The 23,436-nt window shown below is 57.4% G+C and overlaps 1 protein-coding gene across 5 annotated transcripts in view; it reads left to right on the plus strand.

Moving 5' to 3' along the window:
• MAST3 (microtubule associated serine/threonine kinase 3) overlaps positions 1 to 16,872 on the plus strand; it is a 28,500-nt gene extending 11,628 nt beyond the window's left edge. For 3 of the 5 annotated variants that reach the window (XM_050321359.1, XM_050321360.1, XM_050321357.1), the window contains 26 exons: positions 2,504 to 2,592; positions 2,838 to 2,910; positions 3,086 to 3,106; positions 4,322 to 4,400; positions 5,117 to 5,274; positions 6,992 to 7,067; positions 7,615 to 7,824; positions 7,907 to 8,008; positions 8,474 to 8,606; positions 9,110 to 9,177; positions 9,540 to 9,625; positions 9,766 to 9,974; positions 10,264 to 10,402; positions 10,598 to 10,730; positions 10,834 to 10,999; positions 11,247 to 11,348; positions 11,632 to 11,754; positions 12,055 to 12,164; positions 12,309 to 12,454; positions 12,758 to 12,990; positions 13,101 to 13,301; positions 13,382 to 13,608; positions 13,713 to 13,835; positions 13,979 to 14,115; positions 14,360 to 14,544; positions 14,675 to 16,872. In XM_050321359.1, the coding sequence (XP_050177316.1) occupies positions 2,504 to 2,592; positions 2,838 to 2,910; positions 3,086 to 3,106; positions 4,322 to 4,400; positions 5,117 to 5,274; positions 6,992 to 7,067; positions 7,615 to 7,824; positions 7,907 to 8,008; positions 8,474 to 8,606; positions 9,110 to 9,177; positions 9,540 to 9,625; positions 9,766 to 9,974; positions 10,264 to 10,402; positions 10,598 to 10,730; positions 10,834 to 10,999; positions 11,247 to 11,348; positions 11,632 to 11,754; positions 12,055 to 12,164; positions 12,309 to 12,454; positions 12,758 to 12,990; positions 13,101 to 13,301; positions 13,382 to 13,608; positions 13,713 to 13,835; positions 13,979 to 14,115; positions 14,360 to 14,544; positions 14,675 to 15,690 (4,345 nt within the window). In that variant the 3' untranslated portion in view covers positions 15,691 to 16,872. The remainder of the gene's footprint in view (positions 1 to 2,503; positions 2,593 to 2,837; positions 2,911 to 3,085; positions 3,107 to 4,321; positions 4,401 to 5,116; positions 5,275 to 6,991; positions 7,068 to 7,614; positions 7,825 to 7,906; positions 8,009 to 8,473; positions 8,607 to 9,109; positions 9,178 to 9,539; positions 9,626 to 9,765; positions 9,975 to 10,263; positions 10,403 to 10,597; positions 10,731 to 10,833; positions 11,000 to 11,246; positions 11,349 to 11,631; positions 11,755 to 12,054; positions 12,165 to 12,308; positions 12,455 to 12,757; positions 12,991 to 13,100; positions 13,302 to 13,381; positions 13,609 to 13,712; positions 13,836 to 13,978; positions 14,116 to 14,359; positions 14,545 to 14,674) is intronic. The other 2 variants (XM_050321362.1, XM_050321358.1) reach the window with 1 other exon arrangement.
• The last annotated feature ends 6,564 nt before the right edge of the window (positions 16,873 to 23,436 follow it).

The following is a 23,436-nucleotide window of genomic DNA, read 5'->3' on the forward strand; positions in this document are numbered from 1 at the left end:
TGGAGGCAGAGAGGGCAGCAGCCCCAGCTCCTGCCTTCGGGGCTTGGCAGCTCCTCTCTGCCCTGGGGCTCGTTTCTAGCCCGAGGTTTCCGTGCAGTGAAGGATGGGAACCAGCTGCAGATGATGCGTCAGGCGAAGGGGGGTTAAAGTGGCGCAAGATGGTTGCGGAGCCGAGGGTGGAGCGCGCGGAAACAGGAAACATCGGCCTTGCTCCGTGTCACCATTACTGGAACTTGCTTCATTAAAGGTTTATTTTCACTTCCAAAGTGAAACCGAGCATGCAGGAGGGAGCCCCTCATCCCCTGGGCTGCCCCCCCCTTCCCCTGCAAGACACACAGACACATTTGTGCATCCCAGTCCCCGTGGCAGGACAGGCAGGGAAGCAACACCGGAGCTGGCAGCTCTCTGCAGCCCTCCTGGTTCCTGAGCCTCTGCCTCTGCCACTGTGGTGGTGGGGCAGGGCTGCTCACACTGCCTTGGTTTCCCATCCAAGGATGTGGGTTGTTGCTGCCCCGGGGGTGGGTGCTGGGCTGTGACTTTGCAGCTGTAGTTGAGGTTTGAGCCTGTGTTGAGAGTGAGAAAATGAAAGGCAGAGGGCAGGAGGGTAGGGTTAGATTGGGTATTAGGACAAAAATTCCTAATTCTTAATTCCATCCTGTGAGGGTGGGCAGGCCCTGGCACAGGTTGGGCAGAGCAGCTGTGGCTGCCCCATCCCTGGAAGTGTCCAAGGCCAGGTTGGACAGGGCTTGAAGCAACCTGGGATAGTGGAAGGTGTCCCTGCCCATGGCAGGGGTTGGAATGAGATGACCTTTAAGGTCTCTTCCATCCCAAACCATTCTGGGATTCTGGGATTCTAGGAAGGGGTGAATGGATGGGATGGAAGGGGAAGGTTTCTGCCTCCCCCCTGCAGCATCTCACTCAGCCCAGGTGCTGAGCAGGAGTCTCCAAGCCCTCCAAAGCCACTGCAGCTCCAGGGGAGCTCAGGGCAGTCAGGGGGTGTGTATGTCCCAGAGGGACACCCAGACACCCCTCACCCTGGGTGCAGGGAGGTGCAGAGGAGGGTGCAGCCAGCAGAGAAGGGTTTTGGGGGCCCCAAGCAGCCCTTTTTGTTGCTGGCTTGGCCGAGACCTTCAGACTGAGCAGAAGAGTTGAGGTTTGAGCCCTATTAAAAGCACAGGAGGTGGAGCTGTGCAGGGGGAGCTGCCAGGGGGAGGTGAGGGGTTCTGGGTGTTATGTGTGGACTCTGACCACTTGTGTAGAGCTCTGACCATGCCTTGCTGGTGTTGGCTGCTCGCTGGTGCCTTGTTCATTCACCTGGAGGGGCAACCTGTTGTGAAACACTGTTCTTCACTCCTCTACAGGATGCTGCATCTGCCATTCCTGTCTGGTTTCAGGATCAGTGGAGAATCCCTTTGCTCAGAGTTCATCCTCTCAGTGTTGTGGGTGTATCTGGCTGTGGTGTGATGTTAAACTGTGTCCTTTAATTAGAAGCATCTCTGTGGGTTCCTGTTCCCAGCCTGGTGAGGAAACTCAGTGTCTCTGCAGCCTGAGGAAGCGGAAATAGAGGAAGGGGAAGGTTGTTCTCGTGCTTGAGCTTCTGCTCCATGCCGTAGATATCTGCACTTCCTTCTTGTCAGACTGAAAGGGAACTTAAAGGAGCCCATCATGTTTTAAATGGGGCTGAAATGTGGGAGTGGGGTGTGACAGGAGTGGAGCTGCAGCTCCCCTGTGGGAATTTTTGAGGCTGAGCCGCTCTTGCAAGGCAGCTTTTGGGCTCAGGGCTTGGGGAAGGGCTGAAAAGAAAAACGAAATTCCTGCGAGGATTGAAATCCTGTGAGCTGGGAGGGTGGGAGTGGAGGTGGGGGATACAAAGACCCAGTGCCTGTGGATGTGGCCTTTCGGGGACGCTCTGTGGGATGTTGGGATGTGGTACCAGGATCGGAGTTTCAGTTTGAGTTGTCGAGGTGCTGGTGCTGCTTTTCACCTGGTGCTGGCACACGTGGCTTCCTCCTGCTGCCAGGGCATCACAAATGCCTGGAGATCCCACAAAATCTGAGGGGGTCGGGGGCCAACTGTCCCCTCCGCTGTGCCATGGGGACTACCAGGTGTAGGGAGGTTTATAGGAACTGGGGTTGTTTTCCATGCAATGGAGCAGGTCAGGTTGTGGCCACTCGGCATTTCCATCTCTTCCTCCTTTTACATCCCTTTTTCTATTCCTGCCTTTGGGCTGTTGCCAAGGGGCTGCTGCCTCTGCCCTCCCCAGCCAGCCAAAACCAGAAGTGGGACCTTGATAAGATGGTTCTTTGTTAAAAATAACCCTGTTGTTCATCTCCAGCAGCGCTGACCCTGGGGACGGATCTTCCCTGCAGTGGGATGTCCATAATCAGTGGGGTGACAGCAGCCGTGTTCCGTGGCATGGGGCTCCATGTACAAGCAGATCCTTACATCTTTGAGCCCAGACAGCTCTGCTTCCCCACATTAATTCCCTCTTTTCCTTCTCTAGTTGCAGAAGCAGCAATAGGAAGAGTTTAGTGGTGGGCACTCCCTCTCCGACCCTCTCACGGCCTCTCTCCCCCCTCTCCGTGCCAACAGGTAAGGGATGTCCCAGTGGGTGGGCTGAGTATCTCCCAAAATCACTCGAATATTTTGGAGGGGTGGGGGAACCTTCTCTTCTGCAGCCCCTTGTTAGAACCAGTGGGCTGGCTCCTGGCTGCAGATGCCTTTTCCAGGAGGGAATAGTTTGGGAAGTGATTTACCCTCTCTGTCCCCAGAGGACCAGCGTGTAGCATCACACTGGGGTGGGTTTGGGGGTGACTTTTCCCTGTTTCTCCCTGCAGCTGGGAGCAGCCCCTTGGACAGCCCACGCAACTTCTCTGCCAGCACCTCCATCAACTTCCCCTTCGCTCGCAGGTGAGCTCTCAACCCTATTTACAGACCAGTAATGTTCACTAATAAATACCATCCACTGAGACTGTTCAGTTCATCTCAAGTGATTTGGTTTCCTTCTGTTTTTGCTTTTTTTTGTGCCTGGTTTCTGGTCTGGTGGTGTTTGCTCTGCCGTGACTGGTTCCTCCCTCCACCCCAGCCATGCTCCTCGGACTGACAGGTGAGTACCCAGGATGGGCAGGGGCTGCATTCTGGGGAGGTGTCTGCTCCACATCATCACAGACCTTCTTTTTAAAGTCTTCAGGGCCAAGCTGGATGGGGCTTGGAGCACTCTGGATTAGTGGTGTCCCTGCCCATTGCAATGGAGTTGGAATTGAATGGTCTTTAAAGTCCCTTCCAACCCAAACCAATCTAGGACTCTGGGGTTCTTTGTTGCATCCCTGGATGTGAGATTTTGCCCCAGGACTGGGCTGTCTGCAGCTCTGGGAGCAGAAATATCCCTGTTCCCATCACACTGTCCCCCAGCTCAGCCCCAGCTCCAAGTGCTCCTTATGGATGCTCAGCAGATGGCCCTGGATGGATGCTCATCCAGGTCCCTGCAGAGGCACATCTTGCTGCATCCCCTCTCCAGCCCACACTGCTCCAGATGCAGCCACCAAAGCCCTGCTGGAGCAGTTAATTAATTGCACACATGGAGGCTGATTTTAACCCATCGATCGTCACATGGAAAAACGCTGGAGGCTCATGGATTGTTTGCACAACTTGGAACAGAGTGGAAAGCCAGACAGCAGGCGGGGTCAGGAGTTTGGGAACGCCGTCAGTGAGGGGATTGAGGTGGTGTGGGAGCCAGATCCAGCACCCTGCCAGCTCCTGGAGTCCTTGACCCACCACGGGAAGCGGCAGTGGGAGGTGAAGGGCCTCGACTTGACCTGGATGTTCCCCATCCTTCAGAAACATGGCCAAGAGGAAGCACTCGCCTACGGATGAGCGGTTGCCTTCCTGTTTATAACCAGGCTCTGCTCTGTGGCGCCTCTTGTCTCGGGATGAATCTTTGGGAATCCTGGGTTCTCATCAGGGAAAACTCCCAATGGGCTGAATTTTGCTCTAATTAAAAATCAAATGCTGGCAGGGTTTTGGTTTGGTTTTTTCTTACCTATCTGAAGTGGGTTCGAGCGAGCCCTGGCGCTGTCTCTTCACAGGGACCCTGCCCACTGTCACTGTGCTCACAGACACAGGTGTGCCAGGGTTGCAGAACTGCCCCCCTCACCTGCAAACCCCTCATTTCACCTGATTTCAGTTCCTTCCGAAAAAGAGACTTCAGGGCTTTATTGCTCAAACCTGAATCCTCTTCCCATCTTTTTGCTCTGATGTTACTGATGTGCATTTAGGTGTTGGTTTTTGCCCTGTTATGTGATTGTCACGTTTGCACTCGCAGGGCTGATGGCAGAAGGTGGTCACTGGCTTCGTTACCCTCCTCTGGCTATGGGACCAACACCCCCAGCTCCACGGTCTCGGTAACGTTTGCTTTCTCAAGGCAGTAGATGATAAGAACCCAAAACCCCCTGATTTTTGGTGAAATGCCTCCTGAGAGCCCCGTGGTGCCAGTTCCTTGGCAGCCTCCCAGTTCCTAGAGGATAGTGCTTCCCAAATGAGCTTTTATAAAGGCTTGGCTAAGGGCTTACAGCGTCCCTGGGGGTCACAGTGTCCCTGGGGGTTAAAGCATGGCTGGGAATTATGGAATCCCTTGGCTTTACAGCATCCCCAGAGTTACAGCATCCCTGAGGTTACAGCGTCCCTGGGGTTGCAGCATCCCTGGGAGTTACAGTGTCCTTGGATGACAACTTTCCTGGGATTACAGCATTCCCTGGGTGTCACGGGGCCAGGGTGCACTGGACACATCCTGACCGTGGAGGGGAATGGCCAGGCAGGAGCTGCCTGTGGTGCTGCAGGTGCAGGGGATGGGGCTCAGTGGAGCCAGACTGGGTGGTAGAGTGCGGGAATTGGGGTGGGATTGGGCAGTGCAGGCTTTGCTGAGCTTGCCTCCTCCATACTTCACATTCCCGAGCACAGACCAAGCAGTATTTCCAGCCCATCAGTACTTCCAGCCTCCTGAGAGGCTCCAAGGAATAACTTCCTCGCGAGCTTACATTCCAAATAACATTCCAAAAGCAAAACCCACCGGTGAGCGTGGATCCACGCCCTGATCTCCTGCACCTCTCTCTCTTCCCAGTCATCTTCATCCTCCCAGGAGCGCCTGCACCAGCTGCCGTACCAGCCCACCCCCGACGAGCTGCATTTCCTTTCTAAGCATTTCCGCAGTTCGGAAAGCGTCACGGACGAGGAGGGCCGGCACTCGCCCTGCCTGCGCCCACGATCCAGGAGCCTCAGGTACAGCACCCACGGCACGTCCAGCACGTCCTCTGGGCTGTTCCTGGCGTGCCCTGGCCCTGCTAAGCCTGTCCCGAGGTGTTGACCCCCACACGGGTTTTCCCTTTGCAAGGGAAGTGGAGAAACTGCAGCTTGAGGTTGTAGGGGGGTTCCATGCCTGGAAATATTCAAGGTCAGGTTGGATGGGGCTCTGAGCAACCTGGTCTAGTGGAAGGTGTCCCTGCCCATGGCAGGACTGGATTAGATGAGCTTTAAAGGTCCCTTCCAACCCAAACTGTTCCATGATCCTTGGGGTTAAAGCATCCCCAGGGCGTTACATCATCCCCAGGGCGTTACATCATCCCTGGGGCATTACAGCATCCCCGGGGCATTACAGCATCCCTGGAGGACGCTCTGTGGGCATTAAGGTCTGGTTCTCAGCATCTTCTTGGCTATTGGGACATGGCATTGCTCTCCTGGCATCAGCACACCACGTGAGAGGGAGGTTTCCTGGTGCTGAAGCTGGAGAAAGTGGGATTTGTTCCAAAATAGTTGGTTCTGCAGCCTCTTGCTCAGTTGTCTGAATGGTTTTGGTGGCGAGGAGGGGACTGTCAAGCAGGATGCCCAAGTGGTGACTGTCCTTGCAGTCCTGACCTGCTGGTAAAAGGTTAAAAATTCCATTTCTGGGCATCAGGAAGCATCACCTTTGTTTGCTGGGGCTGGCCTTTGCAAAAAAACCCACAAGGAGTGCAGGTGAATGGGCATTTGTGGGCTGGAGAGAGGACAATTTGGAGAGAGCATCAAGCTGTAGCATGGTATGACCTGACCCTACGGGCCTGCTGAACTCCACACTGCTTCTCCAAGACCTGTACAATGAGCCACCCACATTTCCACTTGTCCAGCACCAGAATGTTGTGCTTTTTGCAGGGGATATTTTGGTTAAATCCTCTTTTCCCTGTGAAAAAATCCCCTGGCCTTCTTTGCACCAGAGGCAGACCCACAGTCCTGTGTGTTGCCAGCTGAAATTCCATTAAAATCAGATTAATTATCTGCCAGGCTTTTGGAGGTGGTGAGGTTTTCACCAAGGACGTGCCAGTTCTTGGTTGGCACAGCAAAGGCTGGGCTGGGGTTGGGCTGGGGCTGGCAGTGAGCGGCCTGGGTCTGGTTCTAATTCCCACATTTATTATTTTATAGTGGTTAATGAGTTGCTGGCAGTTCCTGCTGCTTGCTTTGCATCCTGGGATCGCCAGGAAGGGGTTGGGAGTGGCAGTGTTAGGTGAGGGTAGGAGAAAAGCCACTTTTAATGAAGGTCCCTGTGTCCACCACAGGGTTTGCTTGGGTTTGTTTTTATTTGCTGGTGAGCTGGAAAAAGGGCAACGATGACAAGAAATTGTGGGATCCAGAGGAAGGAAAGGATGAGCTTGTTCTTCCAAACCAAGTGGAAAAATCCAACCTTTCAGCTCTGGATTTTCAAGTGGCTTGTGTTTGGAGACCTGGGTTTGCAGGAGGTTGATCTTCTAATGGACAACATCCCAGAGACTCCAGATCCATGTGCAGTGGGAGGGTTGCTGCTGGAAGTGCTGGCCCAAGGCTGATGGCTCTGTTGGGATGAGCTTTAACCACCTGGAATCAGGAGTTAGGAGGAGGGAACAAACTGCTCTCCAGGGGTAGTAGTAGCTATTTGCATAGATGTAAATGACCTGAACCTCACAACAAAACTGGTTTCCTCCCTCTGCAGCCCTGGACGGACGAGTGGAACGTTTGATAATGAGGTTGTGATGATGAACCATGTCTACAAGGAGAGGTTCCCCAAGGTAACTGCCAGTTGTTCTCCAGAACAACTTCTCCTCTGTGCTGGAGTATGGAATGCATGGGTAGATACTGGGGGGCCGTTGAGAACACTGGAGACACGAGTTGGGGATGCAGGGACCTGTGGGTCTGCCTCATCACACAGGCAGGAAGAGGCCTCTACAGACTTCCCAGGTGAAGCCATGATGTGCTTGTGGATATTGGAGCTGCAGGAAGTGGTAGGATGAGATCCTGCCTGGCCAAAACCAACACAAGAGGTAGCAGGATCAGATCTTGGTTGGCCAAACCCAACGCAGGAGGTGGTAGGATGAGATCCTAGCTGGCCAAACTAAATACAGGAGGTGGTAGGATGAGATCCCATCTGGCCAAACCCAAGGTAGGAGGTGGCAGAACCAGATCCCATCTGGCCAAACCCAAGGTAGGAGGTGGCAGGATGAGATCCCATCTGGCCAAACTCAGTGCAGGAGGTTGTAGGATGAGATCCTGGCTGGCCAAACCCCGTGCATGGTGTGGCTCCCTGTGTTCCCAGGCATCACCATCCATTCCTTGCAGGCCACAGCCCAGATGGAAGAGCGTCTGCAGGACACCATCACCAACTTCTCCTCGAGCAGCACTCTGCCCCTGGCAGATGGGGTGCTGGGCTTCATCCACCACCAGATCATCGAGCTGGCCCGTGACTGCCTGGCCAAGTCCCAGGGAGCTCTCATCACCTCCCGCTACTTCATGGAGCTGCAGGAGAAGCTCGAGAAGATGCTGCGAGACGTGAGTAGGGGGCAGTTCCCTGCCTTGTGCCCCCCTCCTGAGGCCACCAATACACCCCTGGCTTCTGTCCCCTCTCTGGCAGGCTCAGGAGCGCTCGGAGAGCGAGGAGGTGAAGTTCATCGACCAGCTGGTGAGGAAGCTGCTGATCATCATCTCCCGCCCTGCTCGACTGCTGGAGTGCCTGGTGAGACATGAATGAGTCTTGTCTTTCACGGTCTGGAGAGGAGGCAAAGCCTCCAGGGTGCCCCATCCCTGGAAGGGTCCAAGGCCAGGCTGGACGGGGCTTGGAGCAACCTGGTCTAGTGGAAGGCTTTAAGGTCTCCTCCTCATTCTGTGGTTTTCAGGTTTGGTTTTTTTTTTGGCTGATGGTGCTGAATTTCTAAAGCACTCGCCTTTGTGCTGTGGTTCCTGCAGCTGGATGAAGGGGTCATGATGCAGTGTGCTGTTGATGTGCTCCCCTTTGTTTTCCCTCCAACTCACGGAGCTACATTGTTTTTCCATCACTCTTGACGTGGGGAATGATGCATCCAGGGGGAACGACACATCCAGGGTCTATCCCCAATCACAGGTGTCACCTGCAAGGCCTAGAGAAAAGTTTTTTACCTTGCAAAATCTCTCTCCTCAACTGTGCTTGGTTTTCCCCATGCAGGAGTTTGACCCAGAGGAGTTTTACCATCTCCTGGAAGCCGCAGAAGGACACGCCAAAGTCGGCCAGGGAATAAAGACTGATATTCCCCGATACATCATTAGCCAACTGGGGCTCGTCAAGGATCCACTGGAGGGTAGGGAAACACTTGGGCTGGTGGCCCTGAGGTCTGCAGTGAGCTACAGCCTCCCAGTTTGACCACTGAAAGGGCTCTGGGAGGTGGCAGTGGGACCTGGAAGGCTGAGCTGGTGTCATGGCAGGGGGTTCACAGCAGGACCAGGATGATGTCCAACTCCTGACCAGCCCCACATCCCTTATTATTGCTTCCAACACGTTCAGCAAAGCAGATTAAGCTCAAAAACACTTAATCCATGGCCCTGGGAGGGGGGAACCATAATCCCTGGAGAACACAGGAATGACTATCAAAAAAAAAAAAAAAAAAGAATTATATAAATGTTTAACCTCGTGTTGAACCTCTTAACGTCATGACCTGGATTTCTCCATACAATGGCTTGGGCAGAGCATGTGGCTAAATCCCTGCAGGATCTCTGAGTTTGGAGGGGGAGTGGCTGGGGAGGGGGTAATTCTGGTGGGGGTCTCGAGCATGAAGAAAATGAGACCCACCCCTGTCACCTGCAGAAATGGGCCAGCTGGATCACTTTGACAGCGGGAACACCATCACGCCAGAGAACGATGATGCCTGTGAGGTGAGCACCGTCCAATTCTGTGTCCCCACCTGTGCCTTCAGCTCCTTTCTGCCTCATCCCACATCAGAGCTCCTTGCAGCAGCTCCTCTGCTGGGCCTAGACAGGGATATGTTAATTTGGGTGGTCCCCAAGGGTGACTGATGGATTCAAGGGTAATATCTCACAGTCCCTCATCTGGTTTCTTGGGTGGACAGAGCTCTTGATCTGCATCTCAGGCTTCTGGTTTGGGGTCTGTGGTTGGAGAGGGCTCTGGCAGCAAGAAACACTTGGAGGTGATACATGGTGGTGCTGGTTGAATTCCTGCCTGCAATCACAGCTCCAGAACACTGGGAAACATTAAAAACCTTCTATGTCTTCTCCAGAGCCAGCCTTCAGTCACTGTTCCACGGAGGAAACCCTGCGAGGGGGACTTTGAGACCATCAAGCTGATCAGCAACGGGGCTTATGGGTGAGCTGGGAAGTTTCCTATCACGTGTCTCCACCCATAAACCACTCCAAAGTCCTCCCTGTCCGAGCCCTGTGGTCTGTGTGATCAGTCCTGGTGGCTGGAGGATGGGTTCTGAGGTGCAGCCGTTTCGCTGTCTCCAGGGCTGTGTACCTGGTGAGGCACAGGGAGACACGGCAGCGCTTCGCCTTGAAGAAGATCAACAAGCAGAACCTTATCCTGAGGAACCAGATCCAGCAGGTGTTCGTGGAGAGGGACATCCTCACCTTTGCAGAGAACCCCTTCGTGGTCAGCATGTTCTGCTCCTTCGAGACGAAGCGACACCTCTGCATGGTGATGGAGTACGTGGAAGGTGAGAGCGGTGCAGTGAGGAGGGGAGGATATCAGTGTCTGAGCATGGAGGACACCCTCTGGGCACCTCTTGCCCTGCTTTGCTGCAGGGAGCAGAGGGAAACACCAGGAGATGCTTTTGTGACCCTGAGTCTCACCTTGATGAGGGTGGTGGTCGTGGTCACCTCGGAGAGCGTTTGTGCCCCATGCCTGGGGATCAGCTGCTCTGAGGAGGGATGTGAGGGTCTGGCTGGGAGCCTGCTGGGCCTGCCGACCTTCCTGCCTTCTCTGAGCCCCCCGTGTGCCCACAGGGGGGGATTGTGCCACGCTGCTGAAGAACATGGGCCCGCTGCCTGTCGACATGGCCAAGATGTACTTTGCCGAGACCGTCCTTGCGCTGGAGTATCTCCACAACTACGGCATCGTCCACCGGGACCTCAAACCTGACAAGTGAGGACATGGGCCAGGTCTGAGCAAGGGTGGAGTCGGCTTTGGGTGGGCAAGGGAAAGCCCAGAGGCTAGGGCAGAATGAGGCGATGGATTTTGGTGCCCAAAGTCCTGGTTCTGTGGGGTGCAGCTCGGGTCGTTCTCGGGTCTCCCCAGAAGCAAACAGCAGCGTTGTGGGGTGTCTGTCTTCTCCTGCAGTTTGCTCATCACCTCCATGGGCCACATAAAGCTGACGGACTTCGGTCTGTCAAAGATCGGCCTGATGAACATGACCACGAACCTCTACGAGGGGCACATGGAGAAGGACACTCGGGAGTTCATGGACAAGCAGGTACCAGCTCCTCCTCCCCTTGGCTGACCTGCCGTCACGGGGGTGGCCTCGAGACTCGTTGCAAAGGCCCGTGCAGGGGTGTCAGGCACTGCTCCCCACGCAGGTGTGTGGCACCCCGGAGTACATTGCCCCCGAAGTCATCCTCATCCAGGGCTACGGGAAGCCCGTGGACTGGTGGGCCATGGGCATCATCCTCTACGAGTTCCTGGTGGGCTGCGTGCCCTTCTTCGGAGACACCCCCGAGGAGCTCTTCGGCCAGGTTATCAGTGGTGAGTCTCAGTGGCAAGTTTGCCCCTTGGTTTGCTCTGCCCAGCAGCTGTGGCTTGTCCTTAACACGTGGGGGGCTTCATTCCTCTGTGACATACTTGTGTGAACCATGAGGGGGGTTCCTCAAGTTCTGATTTCCCACTCTGGGAGGACGCTTTACCTGCTGTGGTTCCTGGAGGACTTTCCTGTTGCCCAGGAGAGTCCAAACCCTTCCAGCCACTCCGAACTCCCTCTCGTTTTATCTCGCAGATGAAATTATGTGGCCAGAAGGGGACGAAGCTCTTCCTGCAGACGCCCAGGACCTGATCACACGGTTGCTGAGACAGTGTCCCCTTGAGCGCTTGGGCACCGGTACGTGTGGCAGCCCCTTGTGTAGCACTCAGGGGGTCACCTGGCCCCCCAGTTCTGATCAGTCTTGGGTGATGTTGAATCCAAAGTGTGTCCTGCCACGCTGAGGGTGCTCACAGGAGGTCTCCTGCTCAGGGTTCAGCTCAGGAGGGCTGCACAGAGCTCCAGTCCACCCTTCTTAAGCCATTTGCTCTGTGTGGAGGAGAGGCTGTGCCACCTGGAATGGGAGCGGGAGCATCCCGGATTCCTGCCCTGTCCCCCTGATGTGGGTTTCTCTGCCTGGCAGGAGGTGCACATGAGGTGAAGCACCACTCCTTCTTCCTCCATCTGGACTGGAATGGGCTGCTGCGGCAGAAGGCTGAGTTCATTCCCCAGCTGGAGTCAGAGGACGACACCAGCTACTTTGACAGTGAGGCCAAATCCATCCCCTTTCCCCCCTCTGCCAATCCATTATTCCAGCTGCACTTGGGATGCTCCCATGGGAGATGAGAATCTCCTGGGTGAAGCTGGTCCCTTTACAACCAAAATCACAGAACAGATGGAATCCTCTTTCCAGGCTGCTCACCCTTACCAACCTTCTCCCCCCAAAACTCCCCTGGGATTTGGGACTGGGCTTGGGCTGTCACCCCACGGGGGTAGGTCCCACCTGGCAGGATGCAGGTGTTGCAGGCAGGGTGACAGCCCTGCCCACTCTGGCTCTTGCTTCCAGCTCGTTCCGAGAGGTATCACCACTTGGATTCGGAAGACGAGGAAACCAACGACGAGGAGTCATCGGTGGAGATCGGGCAGTTCTCCTCCTGCTCCCACCGCTTCAGCAAGGTGCTCCAGTCCATCCTCCCTCATCCAAAATGCTTTGGCACTGCAGCCAGTGGCGACTGTGCCGAGCATCAGTGTTCTGGCTGACCCTGGATCACCGGGATTCCCAGATTTCTGCTCCTTGCTGACAGCTCCTCTCCCCCTCAGGTGTACAGCAGCTCGGAATTCCTGGCGGTCAACTCCAACCTCAGCCTCTCGTCCTCCGACCGGAGCCACAGCGATGAGAAGGAGGAGCGATGGGACAGGCACTCGGGAGATGAGGACAAGAGCAGGCCAGCGGGCACTGAGCCCCGGTGCGTGGTGAGGTGGTGGGGGATGGTGTGGGCTGGTGCAGGCTTCTCCTGGTGCCGAGGGTTTGTGCCAACACTGAGGGCTTTGTGCTGGCACCAAGGATTTGTGGTGGCACCAAGGATTTGTGGTGGCACCAAGGATTTGTGCTGACGCTTGGGGGTTTGTGCTGCTGCCAGGGGGTTTGTGCTGGGACAGAGGGTGTGCAGAGGGGTCACTGGGAAGTGTCCTGGGGTGCTGAGGATCTTGGTGCCATCCCTCTCCACCCATTATTGGTAGTCCTGAGCCCTCCCGCTCTTGCCACGCAGGCTCCGCTCGTGGACGTCCTGCAGCTCCACGCCGTACACCTCCCGGCACGAGCGGAGCCGCAGCCCCACCGTGCTGCCCAGCACCCTCAGCCTGGACACTATGCCCAAGTTTGCCTTCTCCTCGGAGGATGAGAGCCCCTGTGTGGCACCCACCAAGCCAGAGAGACCCAAGTTTGTGGTGGGAGATCCCGAGGTGGGCACCGGTGGTGCGGTGAAGCAGTCGGCGTTATCCGGTGCGTAGGCTGCGGGCACCGGCGTGGGGTGCTCCAGGGTTACCGGGGTTCTGCATGGCATGGGGTGGCTTTTCCACATCCCCAAACTCTCCCTCCTCCCCTCTGTGCAGCTGATCTCGCCAACCTCAACCGCATCCGCCTCCGGAGCAACAGCACCGGCACCAAAAACTCGACTCCCCGGAGCCTGGAGCCCAGCGGGGGCCGTCGGCTGAGCACCCAGAAGGATGTGCCGGAGAGGCAAAGGGCCTCGCTGGGCAGCCGTGTCCCCAAATCCGCCTCCGTCTCAGCCCTGTCCCTCATCATCACGTCAGGTCCGTGTGCTCCCTGGTTTATCCTGGACGGTGGCTGTTGCGTGGTTTTCCCGGGCTGAGCTGGCTTCTCCCGCTTGCAGATGACTTCGGTGGTGGCGCCCTGATGAGCCCCATCTCCCCTCACTCCCTCTCATCCAACCCCTCTTCCCGTGACTCCTCCCCGAGCCGGGACTCATCCCTCGCCATCGCCAGCCTGCGGCCGCCCATCATCATCCACAGCTCGGGGAAGAAGTACGGCTTCACCCTGCGGGCCATCCGCGTCTATATGGGCGACAGCGACGTCTACACCGTGCACCACATGGTCTGGGTACGTGTGGGGAGGCACTGGCGCTGCCAGGCGGGGCATTTCCCACTGTGAAAACCCCGGGAGGAAACTTGCTTCCGAATGAAATCCCGATCTTCTGCCGGCAGAGCGTGGAAGAGGGGAGCCCCGCGCAGGAGGCAGGGCTGAGGGCGGGCGATCTCATCACGCACGTGAACGGAGAGTCCGTGCTGGGTTTGGTTCACCGGGATGTCGTGGAGCTGCTGCTCAAGGTGGGTGTCCAGAGCTGCTGCTCTGCTCTCCTGGAACCGGGATATTAATTCAGCAGCTCCCTGGTGTCACCTCTGCCAGCCGGATCTGGTGGCAGGAGCGGGTTTGGATCCACTCCTACAGTGATTTGTTTTCCACTCCTCAGAGCGGGAATAAAGTGGCCCTGCGCACCACGGCCCTGGAGAACACCTCCATCAAAATCGGCCCTGCCAGGAAAAACAGCTCCAAGACCAGGATGGCGAGGAGGAGTAAGAAGAGCAGGAAAAGGGATGGCCAGGACAGGTGGGTAGAGCTGGGGTGGGATGAAGTGGATAAAAATTTGACCTGGTGTGTGCCATACCACGGGGATGCTCTGGACATGCCATACTGAGGTGTCCAGTGGGATCTGGTCCTGCCAGCTCTGGGTTGGATGCTCTGGATCTGCCATACTCGGGTGTCCACAGGTTCTGGACCTGCTGGCACCAGGTCGGCAGACTTGGAGCCGCCAGCTTTAAGGAGAAGCCAAGATAATTCTTGTCCCCTGCAGTAGGAGAAAATCCCTCTTCAAGAAGATCTCCAAGCAGTCGTCGGTCCTGCACACCAGCCGCAGCTTCTCCTCCGGCCTCCACCACTCCCTGTCCTCCAGCGAGAGCCTCCCGGAGTCCCCCACGCACAGCCTGTCCCCAGGTCCCACGACACCCTGCCGGAGCCCTGCCCCCGACCTGCCCTCAGGTACCCCAGCCACAGCGAGGGGGGGATGTTGGTGTCGAGGGGCAGGGCGGGATGCCGTGTGTCCCTCAGGGATGCCGTGTGTCCCTCCCTCCATCCCTACAGCAACCCGCTGTTTCTCTTTGTGTGGCAGACGCTGTGTCCCCGCAGAGCACCTCTCCCTCCTCCAGCACCCCGACGTCGCCCGCCGGCCACGTGCGCCCCAGCTCCCTGCACGGGCTGGCCCCCAAACTGGGCGGGCAGCGCTACAAAGTGGGACGCCGCAAATCCACCAGCAGCATCCCCCCCTCGCCCCTCGCCTGCACCCCTTCCTCCTCCCAGCGCCCGCCTTCCCCACAGCGCTCCCCCTCTCCGCTCCCCGGCTTCCCCAAAACCCCCCACTCCTTCCAGGGCAAGACCCTGTCGCCCCCCACCATCGTCCGGCAGAGCTCCCGGCCCCGCAGCGCCGACTGCCCCCGCTCCCCCCTCCTCAAGCGCGTCCAGTCGGCCGAGAAGATCGTCACCATCCTGGCCGAGAAGAAGAGCTGCGGCGGCCGCAAGCTGGGGCTGGAGATCTCCCCCATGGACGTGGAGGCCATCGGGGAGGGAGAAGCGCTGCCCTACCCAGGGGAGCACGGTTACCACCCCGCCAGCTCCCGGCTCGGGGACAGGCACGACCGGGACCAGGAGATGGTGGTCATGCGGCGCCTGAACCTCTCCGAGCGCAGGGACTCCTTCAAGAAGCAAGAGGCGGTCCAAGAAGTGAGCTTTGACGAGCCGGAGACGGCGCCGGGAGGCGAAGACAGCGGGAAGAGCGAAGATGGGTCGGGCACGACCCCGCAGGGCGCGGAGCCGCAGCCGAGGCTGAAGCCCAGCCCGGTGCCGCAGATCGCGGTGCAGGGCTCCGAGAGCGACGAGCAGGAGCCGGCGGTGCCTGAGTGGGAATGCCAGGGCTCCTACCCCATCGGCAGCGCCGAGCAGCCGGACGGCAGCATCCCCCTGCCGTGGTGGAACGGGTGTGAGCACCGGGACCGTGGCTCCCAGCAGCGCCGGAACTCTGGGGAGGGATCAGTGGGCCACCGGGAAGCGCCGGCACGGGGCCAGGAGCTGCCGGGGGCTCATCTCCCCACGCCCCGGCGTGGCACGTGGAGCGGGGCCAAGCACACATGAGCCCCACGCTGGCAGCAGGGGTGGTTCAGGCTCCCTGGGGCACCCCACCACGTCCCCGAAAAGCTCCGTCCCACGCAGCATATCCATGAGAGAAACGTCCCCGGAGCCACTCTGGACGCTGGCGCTGGCTGGGCCCTTTCGCCCCCCTGTGAAGGCTTTTTGTACTCCCCGAGAGATGCTCATATTTTTATAGAGACGCAGGAGCTTTCCCGGCGGCGGCCCCACCCTCTGTGTACAGAAAGGACTCGATGCAAATATTCCTTAATTAATTTATTACTTTTTATAAGCTAAGCGGGCAGTGCAGGGCCGTCACAGGGTCCAACCCAGCTCTGGGAGTCCCAGCCTTTTCCGTGTGTCTCCCAGCTTCCAGATGGATGGCACGCTGTTTTCTAACATTGCAAAGACCCCACTCGCTTTTCCCTACTTTCTAACTTCAGTTTTAGCTGGAAACGCCCCAAATGTCCTAAGAAACACAAATTCTAACATTCAAAATTAAACCCCAAGCCTACAGCAACATCCCCCAAATGCTGGCGCTCCGGGCTGGGATGCAGAGGGGGGATTTTATTTGCATATGGATCATAAGATGATGAACATATGGGTCATTTTATAAGTGTATAGTGGATGTAAAGGGTTTGATTATTTTATTGGAGCCTTTTGGAGTCACCAGGCTCCATTGGCCCTTCCAGGGGGAGAAAAAGAGAGACATCGCCACAGGGTCAGCAACTGGATGTGAATATTACTGGGATTTCTAGGGTCAGATTTTGCTCTTTCTCTGCCCCCAAATCCTGTGCTGTTGGTTGGTCAGTGCATAGACACCCATAAAATCCCAACTTCTCCTTGTTTTTTAAAACAAATCCACCCCAACCCAGTGAGCACCTGCAATTTGGGAATTTTACCCCCTTGTTCCCCCCCCCCCCTTTGTTGTTCTATTCAACAAACTACGGCTCAGCCCAGCATTTCCCCCCCTATTTCTACCATTTTCTAGGATATAAACGTTCCCATTTGTTAATGCATGTTCCGGCTTTCCCCCACCAGGCACCACCGTGGCCCTGGTGGGTTTTTGGGCTGTGTGTTGGGGTTATTTTGTGCACGTGTGGTTTGTACCAGGCTCCGTATCCCGCTTCTCCCTTTAAACTGGTGCCGTTAACCACCCCCCCCCCAAAAAAAAACCGAGCCGCCAGAGCTGCTCCGTGTTTCCTTTGCTTCTTTCCTCCACTGTCTGTGTGAAGGTCTCGGGAAGGCAGCGGGGTTTTGGGGACAAACCAGGCACCCCCTGCCAAGGGGAAGGGGGTTTGGCTGTGCACCAAAAGGAATTTTTGATGGAAAATGTCTCAAAAGCCAAGGGGAACCGCGTCCTCCTGCCCAGTGCCCGGCTCTGTTCGTACCTTCGGCAAGTTTTATGTTGGATTAAAATCGTCCCTGGCGCTGAGTGTGGTGTGGAGAGCCGGGGGTGGGATGGGCAGCGCTGGCACTGGAGCGTGGCCGGGCAGGGAGTGCCCGTTCCGGGGGGTGGTGGCAAGGGTTAGGGTTAGGGTTAGTGCGGTGCCCCGTGCTTGGCGCCAAGCCCTGTCCCCAGGTCTGTGCCCTGTGCCCGGTGTAGTGCCCGGTGCCGTGCGCGGTGCCCCACGCCCGTGCCTGTGTCCCATGCCCGGTGCCCAGAGCAGTCCCGGTGCTTTGCGCTGTGCCCCATTCCCAGTGTAATCCCAGTGCCGGGCACGGTCCCGGTGCCGTGCCCCATGAGCGGTGCCCGGGGCTTTGCCCCATGACCCGGTACAGTCCCGGTGCCATCCTGGTGCAATTCCAGTGCTCTCCCGGTGGAATCCCAGTCCAGTCCTGGTGTAATCCCAGTGCTATCCCAGTACAATCCTGATGCTATCTCTCTGCCATCCTGGTCCGATCCCAGTATAATCCTGGTGCTATACCAGTGCTATCCCAGTCCAATCCCGGTGTTATCCCAGTCCAATCCCGGTTCTATCCCAGTGCCCGCTGCAATCCCGGTGTTATCCCGGTTATATCGCGGTGCTACCCCAGTGTTATCTCGGTTCTGTCCCGGTGCTATTCCGGTGTTATCCCGGTTTTATCCCAGTGCTATCCCCTTCTATCCCGGCGCGGTGCCCTCCCCGCTGTCCCGTTCCACCACCAGGGGGCGCCGCCGCGCACTCCCTTCGGGCCCCCTTCGGCTCTTTCCGGAGCGGCGCGTGCGCGGGGAGGGGCCCCGGCGGCGGGCGAGCGGCGGATGGGGGCGGGGCCTCCCCTTCGGGCCGTTCCGTGCTCGCTCGGCTGTTTCCGGGGTGTGTTCGGACCGTTCCGTCCTCGCTCGGCTGTTTCCGGGGCGGGTTCGGGCCGTTCCGGCGGCGCTCGGGCCTGTCCCAGGCTGGGCCGGGCCGGAGGCGGCAGAGCGGGGCTGGAGCCGGGCGGCGGCGGATGGGGCCGGCGGAGAGGTGGGAACGGGGCCGGGACGGGGGGATCGGGACAGGGGAGATCGGGGTGAGGGCCGGAATCGGAGCCAGGGACGGTGCCTGGCCCGCCCTCAGCGTGAGGCGCCCCCGGGGCCTGGCGGGGACCCCCGGGGTGGGCCCCGGGCCGGGGCTCTGTCCGTGCTGGCGCGGCCTCGGGGATGTGCCCAGACATGCGGGAGGTGCCAGCACGCCGTGTCCCGCTGCCAGGGCAGGGACACCCCCGGGCCGCGACACCCCCGAGCCTGTCCCTGCCCCCTGCCCGCTCCGGGGCTGTGTCCCCTGACCCCCCTCGGGCTGTCCCTGCTCCCTCCCCGTGCAGGGGCTGTGCCCCCACTGATCCCCCGGGCTGTCCTTTTCCCTTCCCCGTGCAGGGGCTGTGCCCCCACTGATCCCCCGGGCTGTCCTTTTCCCCTCCCCGTGCAGGGGCTGTACCCCCACTGATCCCCCCCCGGCTGTTCTTTTCCCCTCCCTGTGAAGGGGCTGTTCCCCTCCCCCCAAATTTCCCCGGGCTGTCTCCATCCCAGCAGTGCCATCACGGCTTCCCCTGTGCCATTCCCCCCGCAGTGGTGCCAGTTTAGGGATCCGCCTCAGCAGGGTACATTTCCCCCCTTTCTGGGGGTCCTGGGCACCCTTTTGGGGTGGCAGAGCCAGAGATCTTTGGGGGGCAGCCTGTGGGGGTCAGCCTGTTCTCCCCCTGCCCCACAGCACCAGCAGACCCCGGGCTAGAGCTGGTGCCCCTGCCTGGCTGGATGTGCCAGAGTTCAGCCTTGGGGGAGGCTTTGCTCTCTCTTGACACAGTTGCCCCCAAACCCTGGCTCTGGGATGAGCCATCCCACTGTCCCCAGGGAGGTTGGTCACTGCATTTCTTCTCCCTCTGTTGGTGTTTCTCAGCCCCTCGAGGAGGACGATTCCAGCACCTCCCAAACTGGAGGATCTGTGCTCAGTGGGAAATAAAACCAGGGTTGAAAACTATCTAAAATGGGATCTGCAGGAGCTGGAGCAGCCCCAGTGTTGCCTTTTGGTGGAGCCACGGCTGCCTCTCCTCCCATTAATGTGCAGCTTTGATTTCCCAAGCAGCTCTCGGAGCCACTGGGGAACTGGCCCTGTGACTTTCTCTGTGAGAGCAGGGAATGGAGACAGCTGAGTAAATATAGCCTAAATCACTGCTTTCCTGGCCATTCCCCCGCCCTGCCAAGGGCTGGTGTGTCCCCGAGGCTGGATTGGCCTCTGCTCTAGTCATCCACCATGTGGGAAAGTCCAAGGCATGGTTTGGTTTCTTTGGTGACTCCCTTTGACGTGGGCAGATCGTGCTTCCATTTGCCCCTGCGGTTCGTGGCACGGATCCATCCCTCCCGACCTTGGGCCGCTGCCCCAAAACCCTCTGCTTTTGACTCGGTGCAACGAGGGTTTAGGCACACAGGAAAATCCTTTCCTGCCCGCAGTTGGGTCTCGCTGGACAAAAGCTCTGGGTTTGGAAGGGAGAGCGCTGGAAATTCATCTGGAATGTGGCGAGGAGCAGAGCGGTTTGTTCGGAGCCAGTTTGGAGCCGTGTCAGAGCGCCGGGTGCCGGGGTGTGTTTACAATGAAAAAAAGAGTATTTATAATATTGAGGGCTCTTTTTAAGTCCCTTGAGAATCTCTGGAGCTGGGGCTCGGAGCTGGAGCGGCTGAGTAATGGAAGATAAAAAGCAAACAGAGGAAGGGGACGGGGGGTTTCTCAAGCTGAAAGGTCTCAGCTCTCTCACCGACACCCAAATAGTGCTGGCCTGCTAATGTGGGTGCTTCTTGCCTCTTGGATACTTCATGTGATTGCTGAGCTGTGCAGGGCTGCTAATAAATCATATAAATTCCAAATACCCTGGGGAATGTGATTTTAAGCAGATAAGTTAGAGAGAGAACAGTTGGATTTTTTTTTTTTTCATGTACTCAGTTTTTTTTTAGAACTGTAATTTTTGAGGGAAGGAGCCAAAATACAGCTCCTGGGTTTATATATCCCTAAACCCAGCTCCATGAGTGCTCCGAAAATGGAATTAATGTGTTCTTGCTGCTTGGGTAAAGGCAGCCTGGAGTGAGGTGGTGGAGCTGGTGTAGGGCACTGGGTCCTTCTCTGCTCACTGCTGGAATGTAGAAGTCTCTGGCCAAATAAAAAGCTCTTGAAGGAAGGAGGAGAAAGTTTCTAAGGTGGTTAAGAGAGGATGAGCTTCAGCTGAAGCAAAAAAGTTGGGTGTCAGAAGCCTCTGGACAGTATGAGAAGTTTTGGAGTCGTTGTGCACAATACCTGAGGTGCTCCAGCCTTTGAGGAGCTCACTGGGACCTCCAGGCATCTCCCAAAAGCGAGAAAGGTATCAGTCATCCCAAGGCAGGGATTTATCCAGCTCCTCAGATCCCTGCTAACCATGACATTGACCTTTTCCCTGAAATGTTCCAGATATTCCTTCACTTCCTTGGGCTTTGGTGAACAAAGCAAAATGCTTAATGAAACTCAAGCGTGAGCAGAAAATGCTGTGTCCCTGGGAAAGGGCAGCTCGTGGCCGTGGGCAGGAGCTGCCCTGGCTATGTAAATCAGGAGGATGTGATGCAGCAGCAGATGTCACGATAGCAGGAGTGTCCATTTTTATCTTGGCATTGTCCTGTTTTCTCTTTTTATTGAAGGAAAAGTTTACTTTTATTGTCTGCAACGTGCAGTTCAAAACCTGATTTGCTGTTTGTTTTGCTCGCTGAGGATCTGCTGTAACTTGGGGAGGTTTTGGGGCCGTGTAGATTGGTGTAGGCATATTCTTCTTTTAAATATTTTTAGGCATTCTTTCCCCTCGCTGGAGGGAAAGCAACGCTCAGTCTCACTTCAACTCAAGCTGCACTTCGAGCCGCGTTTGGAACTGGGTGAAAAAGCACAGGAACCACATTTAAAACGCTAAGATGCTTTTATTTATGCGCTGGGCACACACAAAAAGGCTCGTAATGTGTTTTTTGTTTCAAACCGATGCATTAAACAAAGAAAGTATTGACAGCAGCTAATGAATCGGGGGATTGTTTCTGGGCGCTGAGATAGATTTACCAAAGGTATTTAGCTGTCTGATGCATGGGATTTGCAGAGCAGCCTTAAGCAAGTGCTTGCCAGCACAGACACATGAGGTTCTTCTCCGAGAGCTGAGCAAACCTGGAGCTGGGCCCAGGCGAAATCTTTTGGCAGGCTGCTCCCTCTCCCCTGCTCCGAGGTGTGCTTGCAGCCGACAGGCTCGTGCGTGTCCCGGCCTCTCGGCCCTGCCTTCCCTGCACGGAGCTGTTCCAGGGCTTTGGGAGGTGCGTTCCCGATCCACGGAGACGCGCGGGCTCGGTCGGCTCCGAGGGTGCAGAGCTATCCAGGCCGTTGGCTCGGCCAAGGAAGCCGCTCGCTGGGTCCGTGGCAGGGCAGAGGACAACTGTTCCCCCTGGAGAGGATGGTACCGGATTAACCACGTGGATTCGGATTTCTTGGGGGGCTCCTCGCGGAGCGCTCGATGCCCACGTGGGCTGAGCGTGGGGAAGGCAGGTGAGACCGCTCCAGGACCAGCCTGGCTTTAAGTTCTGTGGGTTGTTTCACGTGCCCAGTGACCCGCTGGGCGGGGAGCAGGGTGGCACAGAACTCCCTCTGCTTTCCCACCCCAGGGAGCAAGGCTGTGGAAGGAGTCGGTTGGAAGAAGCTGCGGGACCTGCTCTTTGGAGACACTCGGTGCTCCCGAGTCACTCTCCTCTTCCCACCCCTGCACGCAGATCTGCTTTTAAAAGCTACTGAACGAGTTTGCCAGGGCTGAGCATTTCGGTCCTTCCAGCCTCTTCGGCAGCACCGGCTCGTCGGAGGCGCCGGGAGTCGGGGCTGGGATCTGCGGGCGGGAGCTGGGGGGGAGCATCGACCCCGCTGGGTTTGGGCTCTGCTGCCTCTGGGTGCCTTCTGGGGTCTGTCCTCTCCGGGAGGAGCGGGAGCTGCCGGCGCCGTTCCCGCTCAGGCCCTTGGCACTCAGACGGTGCCCGCGGCGCTGCGACTCCTCGACAGGCAGCGTTCAGAGGGGCAGCCAGTAAGCCTGGCCATAAATCTCTCTTTATGCTCTGGATTATGAAGTAATATTTTCCTGGCTGGGGCTTGGTTGGCTTGGGGAAATGCAGGCCCTGCTGCAGCTGAATCCCAGCATGGTGGTGGCTCTCACGGCAGCCGCGCTGGGATGTGCCGCTTCCCCTAGGAACACGAGGGACCTCCCCAGGAGCTCTCCGTGAAACTTGCAGCCGTGGTGTTGCTCCTGGAGCTCTGGAGAAGCTCTCCAGCAACCTGGATCAGGCTTAATCCTGTTCCCCACCCGCCTCTGGCCGCAAGTGCCTCACCTCCCCGCAGGCAGCGCCTGTTCATTCATGGCAAAGACAGCCTGGCTGGGACTCCTGCCCGAGCTCAGGCAGGCGGTGCAGGCTCTGGCTGCTGCGCAGGTTTCCTGTGCCATGGCCTTTTTGTGCCTTTTGTCCTTGTCGAGGGAAGGAGCCCTCAGCCTGGTGCCAGGCTGGAGAGCCTGGCTGTGGAGAGGCGGAGCTGGCTCCTCTCAGGGGACTTACCCCGATCTGCAGAGTTTGTGGCAGCACGTGCAGGGGTTGGTGGCACGTGCAGGTGTGTTGGCACGTGCGGGGTGACACCGCACACGGCAGGGGAAAAAGGCTTCGTAGCTGATCTGAACTGTAACGTGCTGCTGGCCCAGAAGGGTTATTTTGAAATCCTGCAGATCACCACCGTTGGTGCCTCTCGGCAGAGTCCAACCTGCGGTCGGAGCAGCCTTGGCCTCGTGCCGTGCTTGGTTGTGCACTGACCCCGCTGGGAAGGCTGTCCTGGCTCCCTTTGCCTCCTCCCCTCCCTCTCTGCCCCAGCTCCCACAGCCCTGAGAAGAGCCTTCCTGCTCGCTAATAGTTTTCAGATGAGACTCAAGAGTTTTGAGCTGGGTTTGGTGGTTTCTGGGCCAAAGCAACTTCAAGCTGTTAGCAGGACCTGCAGCGTTTCAGCGGGCCCAGGGTGTCCCTGGGAAGGCTGGTTTCTGGCTGCCCTGGTGCCTTGTAGGTCCAGAATGCTGGGATTTGCCTGGGGGAGGTGGAAAACTGGCCTGTGCAGCCGGGAAGGGATGGGAAAAGAGGACGTGCCTGGCTGATGGGAATGCCCCAGCTCGTACATCTCTTCGACAACATGTTATAACCCAGGTTTATTCTTTTTGGTGGATTTCTGGGCACGGCAGGCAGCGTATTCAATTTCTCTCTGAATAGCTGAAAGGCAGTTAGGAGCT

The sequence above is a fragment of the Myiozetetes cayanensis genome, unplaced genomic scaffold, assembly GCF_022539395.1.
Source record: "Myiozetetes cayanensis isolate MyiCay16 unplaced genomic scaffold, myiCay2020 scf26, whole genome shotgun sequence".
Lineage (NCBI taxonomy): Eukaryota > Metazoa > Chordata > Aves > Passeriformes > Tyrannidae > Myiozetetes > Myiozetetes cayanensis.